Here is a 9,967-nt window from a genome sequence, read left to right on the forward strand (position 1 = left end):
TGTGAAATACCAACTGACGTCAAAAATAAGTCTTAATGTTGCTTAGAAATATGTGCAACAAAAGCTTCTTTTGTTATTGTTCAAGAAGGTGGTTGTAGCATGGCTGAAGCACAGAGGAATTAAGGTTCTCAATCTTGCAGAAAAAAGAACAAGGTTAAGCTTAGTGATGAATCAAATGCAGTCAGTGTGGTTTTAAGGTCTTTTAATGTTTAATAAATCAAAGCTGAAGCTCTCCACTTTAATTCTGCAAAGAAAGTAAAAACAGCTGCCAAATGCTTTCAATTTCTTAAGTCTGATTATACATTTTAGGTGAGGGAAGACATGCAGGTAGTTGAGTTGAAAGAGGCAGATGTAGAGGACAGGGGGATGGAGACGGATGATCCACTGTGGCGACTCGAAAGAAGTAGTAGTTGTTTTTTGTTATGAATTGATATATTTCCACTAAATAAATCGTAAAACAGGAGACCAGTTTGTATGCACATCATATTTTGAACCTTAAAATTGTACATTAACAGCAATTGACACCATCACCCAGAAATACTTACAATCACATTTATCAAACTGGGCAGTTTAGGGGTGAGGGCCTGGCTCAAGAGCCCAGCAGTAGCAGCTTGGTGGTGCTGGGATTTGAACTGGTATCCTGAACCTTCTGATCAGAAATCCTACATTTTACCCACTGAACGACCACTTCCCTAAGAATTATGTTCAAGCCCAGATTTGTCAGTCACCTGTGACCTGGAGGTCTGGAAAAAAAAGAATTTTTGCCAATAATGGATTCTGGGTTTGAAACCATTTTAATGGATGAGAACAGTCAGTCAGCCTAAAGATGTCTAAAACCTTGTGCTTTTATCGCACAAGGAAATGTCAGGCTTTGGATCGCTATGTGTAACATATTTTCGAGAAAGTTTATAGCTTATGACAAAAGTCGTAAAATATTGGAATGCCAAGTCTTTATTAAAAAAAACAAAAACAAACAAAAAAAAAAAAAAAAATCACATCATCTTAGTCAAATCCGCAGCATTAATTCTAAAATATATTCATATATAATTTAAATAATACATTCTTCATTTCATCATATTTAACATTTCAATTCTTCTTAATTGTAAGGAAAGCTTTAAAAATCATGCTTCAGTAAAACCTGTAAGCTGTTGCTTCAGTCCAGCTTCAATGCTGTGATTAATAGCGGATGTCAGACTTGTGTTCAGTTGTGATGTAGCTGGACTACGTGACTCGGGTTCAGCAGGAAATCAATTGTGAAAAATGCACCAGATAGTTTGTGTGGTATCTTTTGTTTGCTGTAGCGTTTAAACTAACTGTCATCTGGAATGATGTCTGGAATAAGAATGCATTTCCAAGGTGGCACAAGTACAACCTATGTGTAATTGAGGGCATTTGGGAAAACTCTCCGCATATGACCAGCTGCAGCCAGTTTAATATTGGACTTCTTAGAGGAAACTGACCTGCATTACAGAGTAATCACAGGAAGGAGTTGCTTATCAAAACAGCTGTAACCTCCTTCGACAAATAATACTTAAATATTGATCGCTGTATTATTTATCTAATTATTAACATAAATAAAGGAGTAGTTGATCTTTAGTTAAATTATATTAAATCGGATAAAGTCTTTTGACGTTGTTTGTGTTCAAGCTTGTCGGATAAAACCATTTGAGTACAATTTTTGTTTAGAACAACTTTAAAACAACTTCCTACTCATGTTTGCCAAATTTATCCCAATGTTTGAAATGTCCATTGTCCATTCAGGTGGCCTGCTCTCCAATCTGTGACAGCACCAATAATCTGTGTGGGTGAAGGCATAGTTTATAGTCTGTGAATCATGTCTCTGTGAAATTGCTAACTGCCGAACTGAAATGATAAAACTCCCACCCAATGAGAGCTTGAACTCCAAGTCATGATCATTGTACAGAACAACAATTTTCATCTTACAATCTTAAAATTAAAATCTAAAACCTCTACAGTAAAGCTAACAATTCCAGCTGATTTATGGTGGTTATTATGAAAGTCTTCTATTTATAAAAACTTTATTCCTCTAAGGAATGTTGGTGGCTGCATAAAGTTGCTGTAAGATATGTTACTGCCCATAAATCTCACGGTCATATCAGGTTTATCAGAATAATCCTGTTTTTGAATTATGCGCCATATATTTGGCTTTGATTAGAAGGCTCTACTCCTGATTAATCCATTGGAAAATAGGATGCAGCTGCTCAGTGCCGTTTGGCGCGACCGCCTGCCTTGTATTTGAGGAGCAAAGCCAGAGATGCAAAGCCAAACAAAAGTGTCTGAACAAACCACAGGAGCCGTGTTGATGGACTGTCGATGCCTTTATCACTGCAGAGATCAAGACAGACAGCGAAAGCAATGGTTGAGTTACAGTCATGCATAAAGTGATGTAACGGCACAAGATTTTATGACAGTCTACTGCCCCCGTGTGGCAAGCGATGAAAAAGTATTACTACTACAGTTTTTGAATTTCCCATTCAGTGTGGATACATACACTATTATCTTTAAAATATATATAGTTTTTCGTTTATAGCATTATAATATTTTACCTACTATACAATAGTTAAAAAAAAATTTTTTTAATTATTAGCAAAACACCCTCCCTGTCCATTTAAAAAAGGAAGAAAGGAACATCAGCCAGTCATGTGGCAGCATTGTAATGCAAAAATCAGGCAGATACAGGTCAAGAACCTCAGCTAATCTTCATTCCACACATCAGGGAAAAATGTGACCCCAGTGGCATGGTTATATGTGCCAGATGGGCAGATCTGAGTAGTTCAGAAACCTGCTGATCTTCAGGGATTTTATATACTAGTCCCAAGAGTTTAGTCAAAATGGCACTAAAACAAAAATGTAAAAAAGCAGCAAATTTGTGATTTTTTTTTAAACTTTAGCTATCCAATTTTGGTAAAACTGTACACACTGTAGCCTCTGGTTTTTGTTTTTGGCTGAGCAGAGTGGAATCTACTGTAGTCTGTTCTGCTCTTGATTAGTATCTGATTAACATTATGCACCATGCTGGTGCCACATGACAGGCTGAAGTGGATAACTACCTGAATGAGCAGGTATACATGAGTTCCTATTAAACTGGCCAGTGATGTATAATACTAATCGCCGGTGTATGTGCACAGGTTTCAGGCACTACAATCACTATTTATATTTATACTACATATAACGATTTTTAAAATGATTATGGTAAATGTAGGTAAAGAAGAAAAAAATACATATTTTAATTGAGTCAAACATACATATGCTTCTTAAAATCCACTAAATCAGACTAATATCTGTTAAGACACATTATACCACAGCACTGTTTAATTTGCAAATCAAATTGGCCAGAAGTTGCTTGATTTTCTATAGTAGTGGCTCTTAAAACAAATCTGCCGGTTTTTTAAAGCTTCAAATTCTCATATGCTCATTCTAATACATTATCACCGGTATAGTAACAGTTAACATGGGGTAAAGAGGGAAATAACACTTTGGTACATGTGGTTTTTCATGCCACCTCATTGTTAGTTTAGTTATTTTCCTATAACTGCATAACCTCATTGTGTTTTATTCATTGCTTGCTAAGGATCCACCGAAACCAAAATGCTTTTTCCCATTTCTATCATATTTTCATGCACTGCTTACCTGCAAACTTTTAGTGCCACCAGAGCTTCACACAAATGGACCGCCCAAGCAAGCCACCATCTGAAACACACCCAACACATAAACCAGAGCTGTCACAGGCAGAGGGTCTTATAAAGAACACCACATGTACAGAGACTCACCCCTTGTACATGAAACTGTGATATTCCTTGACCAGGTACTTTGTGAAAGCACCAAGTGGACCCAGTGTGTCATAAGGGAGTTTCTGTGGCCAGAACACGGCCCACTGAAAAACACAAAATGTGATTCTCTTATACTCTGTGTATAATCATAATGCTAATATATACATTTATTTTCCCCTCCCTCCCTCCCTCCCTCCCTCCATCCATCCCTCCCTCCCTCCATCCATCCCTCCATCAGTCTGCAGTAGAAAGGATTCGGCCCTAGAGTGTTTAAACTGTGTTCTCACATTCAAACGATATGAAAAACAATGCTAGGGCCAAATCCTACAGCTATTATTGTGCCTATATATGACAGTTTTATATATACAGATTATATATTCTGAAACACCTGTACATCTGAAGTACATTTGGGCAGATTTTTTTTTTTTTTTTGCATCATCACCAGTAATGATTAGGATGTGAAATACATTTGCAGGCGTATTGACTGGACACAAGGTGGATTATTAACTTTTTCAAAAGGAGTAATTTAAAAAAAGTAGCATGTCTAATCAGTGTAAAAGTTTAAGATCGAGTTTATTTCTATAGCGCTTTTCACAATGGACATTGTCTCAAAGCAGCTTCACAAAAATTCCCTGATGAGCAGCAGCGACTGTGGCAAGAAAAAGCTCCCTTTATGAGGAAGAAACCTTGAGAGGAGCCAGACTCAAAAGGGAAACCCATCCTCATTTGGGTGACATCAAGAGTGTAATTATAAATCGTAAAACAATACAAAACACTGAGAACCACCATGAGCACCTTAGTGTGTGATTGTAAGTAATGTCCTTTCTACAGTCTTATACAGTCAGTTGACTTTTGGAACCAGGAGCTACTGAGCAACTGATAAAATAGCTCAAATTTTGAGATCATCATAGATCCAACACCAGCTTCTTTATGCCAGAGCCTTTAAACATTTGAAGAGGTCCAATGTCCAAACTTTACATAAAGTGCGATCCAAATGACGCTGGTACGGGCTACATCTTTGAAGTTCCACAATCTTTATGAGGTGGGACGTGACTGGAGCTGGCACAACCTCAGGATGGGTAGAGAAAGAGAAGCAGTGGAGAGTAATTAGCGTAGCTGCTACACAGACACACACACACATTCACTCAAATGTGTGTTAGTAAACTGTAAAATCTTTCCAACACACATTCCACCACCGTTCATTTATTTATTATTTATTATTCTCGACTGCACCACACTCTCAACTGCTGTTTTTTGCACATTTATTACTGTATTATACTGTTTACATGCTGGTTTTTTTGCACATTTATCATTTATTACTATTATACTGTTTACATGCTGGTTTTTTGCAACTTTGACTGCTGCTGCATTCTTGCACTACATTGTTCTGTTTATACTCACTTCTGGGATATAGTTTTTAGTTTGTATAGTTTTTACAGTCTGCTCGTACAGTACTGTATAATCAAGTATACAGTAGGTTTACTGGTCGGTGCTATATTGGGTTTTGTGTCTTGTCTTGTGTCATCTGTCTGCACTAGGATGCACTCGATGCACTTTATGTAGCTTGTGTTGTAGCTCTATGTTGTTTTGTTTGTTGTTGTTTAGTGTAGCACCAGGGTCCCGAAGGAAGCTGTCTCGTTTTTACTGTTTACTGTGTACCACTGTGTATAGTAGAAATGACAATAAAAGCCTCTTGACTTGACTTGTAGGACTCGCTAAAAAGATACGTCTTTAATCTGCACTTAAACTGGGAGAGTGTGTCTGAGCCCCGAACACTGACAGGAAGACTATTCCAAAGTTTAGGAGCTAAATGTGAGAATACTCTTTGCTATTCTAGGAACTACTAGAAGTCCAGAGTTTTGAGATCTTAAGGAGCATGATGGATCATTGCGTTTTAGAAGACTGGATAGATACATGGGATCTAAACCATTTAGGGTTTTGTAGGTAAGTAGCAATAATTTATGGTATATTCGAAACTTAAGAGCTACACATAGACAAGTGATAGCTCAGTGTTTAAAGTTAAGGCTACTGATTGGAAGGGCAGGGGCTCAAGCCCTGGTATCACCAAGCTGCTGCTTTTGGGCACTTGAGAAAGGCCCTTAACCCTCTGTGCTCCAGCGGTGCTGTATCATGGCTGACCCTGCACTCTGACCCCAGCTTCTGAACAAGCTGGCATATACGAAGAAACGAATTTCACTATGCTGTAATGTATATGTGGCAAATAAAGACTATTCTATTCTACAGTATATAAACACAAAAGCAATGGTTTAGTGTTGACTGAAAGTGCTACAACTTGTTTACCATGTTTGGTATTCAGAGGAAACACGGCAAGGAGCCAGTGAAGCGTTACAAACTTGAAATACTTGGGGGAAAAGAGAAAATTCCTTGCATTTGTGTGCAAAGGTCCCACTCCTTATTCAATCCAATCCTTATTATCAGAGGTGGAAAGTTACGTTTTTTACACTAATATCTGCATTTTCTTCTTCTTACATTTTTAAACCAGGCTCGTTAGATTTAATATGTTTGGTGACATGATCAATATTTATTTCCTTATTTTTTCAGCCCATCAATCTATTTCCTGTCATTGTGCTGCTTTTTTAACCTACCACCAGTGTATTATTTCCTGGCTCTCACGCACCACAGACATAGGCTAGTTTATGATACTAACAATAAGCAGAAGGCAACAAGAAGTTTGGGGTTAACGTGGATGAGACAGAGTGAGTCAGTCATGTTTACATGACTGACTCACTCTGTCTCATCCACGTTAACCCCAATCTTCTAAATTACTTTATATTAATATGATGTGAGGTCCAGTTACCAGCAAGACACTAAAACAGGTAGTAGTAATGTCTACTTTTTACTGAAGTAGCTGTCAGAACCCAAACTTCTTTACTTTACCTTGAGAGAAAAAGTATAGTCAATACTTTAACTTACCAGAGTATTTTAAAACATGAGTATATGTACTCTCACTAAAGTAAATGATGTGTGCACTGTCGCCATCTCTGCTTATTATTATCTCAATGAGACCTTGTGATATAATGCATTGCTCAACCTTAAAATTTTACCCCATACATCTAACATGGCCAGCCATTACTGCTGGTTTATATCTAAAGCTACACTTTGCTGTTTTCTTAAAATGTTGCCTGCTATCACTATTTCGGGCAAATTAAACATAATGACAAACTACTGCTTTAATATCTTTAGGCTAGGCCATTTCAGTTTATAAGGCAAGCCACATAATAGACATTAAAAACTATAAATATAAAAGTTATAGTAAATGATACATCAAACATTATTTAACTTTCTATTTTGCGAACTTGCAATATAATTATATCAACAAAACAGAAAATGGTTTAATATTTGCAAAGGTTTACCACAGGCTGTGGACTCTCCCACAGTTCAATGTACCTTTGACCAAAATATAATCAATAACTGACTGAAGTTTAATGAATTGAAGTTGGCTGGTGGGGAGTAACTGCAGTGACAAGACAGAAAAGCCAGAGGACATGTATCAAAAAATGTAATCGTTGAATTTTCTGAAATAATGAATGATGACTTGAAATAATCTAAATTGTCCATTTTGTTTGCTGTTACAGCTGTGTGCTGACAGATATATCGACCGTACAGTATTAATTCTCACATTCAATAATCATTTAGAATGGGACAATACAGATAGAGGCTTACAGTGTTTCAACTGTGGCAAAACTCAGCAGTTATATGGAGTCCTTCATTTTAATACTTTATAAGGTTCCCTGGTGGTCTAGTGGTTAGGATGCGCCGCTCTCACCACTGTGGCCCGGGTTCGATCCCCGGTCAGGGAACCAACCCCAGCCATTAGGGTTGCACAAGCCTTGGTGCCGGTCCCAAGCCCGGATAAATGGGGAGGGTTGCGTTAGGAAGGGCATCCAGCGTAAAAACATGTACCAAATCAAATATTCGGATGATCTGCTGTGGCGTCCCCTAACGGGAGAAGCCGAAAGAACATTTTATAAGAATTCCAGCGTTTTCTTCTACATACGTACTTTCTGGATAAAATTGCTGTCTTGTGCTGTTGTATTGCAGTCCATTTAGATCTGTTAAATGTTTGTTCTGCATTTGTGATCTCGGGGGGGGACGACTGTTCCCATTCGCATTATTAGTTTATTATTGATTTGAGGTTTGATGGTGGGATTTTACAGTCTCTGTCTCCCATAATGAGGGTTTTCTGAGCAACAGTATCTGCCTGTTTAATGTCATATAGTCCAATATGGCTTGGTATCCAGCAGAAAGAAAAATGTTATAGTTTTGTCTCTGTAGTTTAGGGAGTCCACCTTAAATAGATGGCTGACAATTATGGTATGTTCTGTCTTTAGGGATTCAAGTGTTTGGAGGGAAGTTTTGAGTCTGTGCAGTTTAGACACAAACAAGTATTAAACAGGTGATAGGATTTTTTCCCCCCAGTGAAAGAGGGAAAGGCACTTTATAAGCTCCATCACTCAACCCCAACACACACACACACACACACACACACACACACACACACACACACACACACACACACACACACACACACACACACACACCAAAACCACTATTCATCCACTGACCTGCCTATTATTTGACTAAAGCTGCCATTCAGGCATTGTGTTTACACTGGTAGAGTAACTTTATATACCTTACACACATGAATAATGCAGGACCATGAGCCTGGACAGATGCACTTTGTCCTTCACACACCCGTTCACTCTTTATCTCAAATGTGATGAAATTCTTCACCTTTACTCCAGACAACGTCCACAATACAATACACACTTCACACAAACAACACAAACTTCCAATTTCAACAACTGTTCAGCATCACACTATCAGGACCAGCGGTTTCCATCACACTACTTACTACTGTAATAAACAGAAATAGAAAGCAATCCCAGGAGAAAGAAAACTGCACAGAGATGAATGAAAAGTTTCTTTCAGGGGCTTTTAGCTTCTATTTCCGGTGATAAAATGCAACTCACTGTGTAGTAGGACATGGACAGAGTTACAGTTACTATCCAGAACAGACTGGCCCTCCGGAAATACGAGCTGCCGTCACTTTTAGCCATTTGTGATGCAAGTCTGCAGCCCCTGTGAACACCGAGCCGCTCTCCAGCCACAGGACTCACTGAGCGGATATGGGAAACGCCGGGCTTTTAAACAACCGGAAACGACCCTTTCAAAATTAAAGTTTGAAATGATGTGGCACGCGCTTGTCAACTGTAGCTCAAAATACAGACCAAGAACCAGTCACTTTCTAATATCTCCAAAGTTTGTTATTAAACCTGTTGAGGGGAAAAGCGAGTACTGGAGAGGGTTATTATTATTTATACAACCACTCATTATCATCATTATATAAAATAAAAATAAAATATAAAAAAAAAGAAACAGTTGGGTTAAGAAGTAGGAATTTGAACAAAGTTGTCAAACTTAAGGTCTAAGTACCAAATACAGGCTTTTTTTGTTGTTGTCTGTGGAATAGTCTAAATATAATATTGACGTTGCAGTACCAACTTGACAAACATATTGACACAAATCTATACGTAACCTGTAAGGGCACAGGGGGTGACCAAGAACCAGTCAGGGGGGACCATGGGAAAAGTCATGTGCCACAACACAAGTTGAATGACATAAAAATGGGCATTGCATAAGTGCCTGGATAACACATCTCTGTTATCAATAACATTATTAAAAATCGACATTATATGTTTTATTGTTTACCAACTTACTGCAGACTATTTGCACACATCCTTAAGTAGAAGTACAGATACTCCTGTTTTAAAAGACTCTTGTAAAAGTTAAATTACTGACTACTTTAACTTGCGTAAAAAGTACAAAGACATATGGGCTTTGACAAACAAGTAAAAAAGTAGCAGTTAATCCCATTTATTTGTGATTAACTTAATCACACAATTTTATCTGTGCTAAATGTACCTTAAATTAATACTTTTAAAGTTTATAATACTTTAATCAGCACAGGCATGGCAATATATGCAAATGTATGTTTATTATTAGTGAAACCAAACTCAACATAGAGCATGAAGATGATCTGATACCAGAGAAACTAACTTTCATACGGATTAAATAATCTGAGAACATTTGATTTTTCAATGTGAATTTTTTTATTTAAAAGAAGCCACGCTAAACTTTTTTATACACACATG

The 9,967-nt window shown here is 37.6% G+C and overlaps 1 protein-coding gene across 1 annotated transcript; it reads right to left on the reverse strand.

Moving 5' to 3' along the window:
* Positions 1 to 1,592: 1,592 nt before the first annotated feature.
* On the reverse strand, positions 1,593 to 8,940 carry tmem254 (transmembrane protein 254). Its single transcript, XM_046863743.1, has 4 exons — positions 8,786 to 8,940; positions 3,792 to 3,895; positions 3,652 to 3,711; positions 1,593 to 2,346 (listed from the first exon to the last, which is right to left on the reverse strand). Exons 1-4 carry the CDS (start codon positions 8,870 to 8,872, stop codon positions 2,223 to 2,225), a joined length of 375 nt encoding a protein of 124 aa, XP_046719699.1. The 5' UTR covers positions 8,873 to 8,940; the 3' UTR covers positions 1,593 to 2,222.
* Positions 8,941 to 9,967: the final 1,027 nt, after the last annotated feature.

Source organism: Silurus meridionalis, chromosome 2 (assembly GCF_014805685.1).
Source record: "Silurus meridionalis isolate SWU-2019-XX chromosome 2, ASM1480568v1, whole genome shotgun sequence".
NCBI classification, from domain to species: domain Eukaryota; kingdom Metazoa; phylum Chordata; class Actinopteri; order Siluriformes; family Siluridae; genus Silurus; species Silurus meridionalis.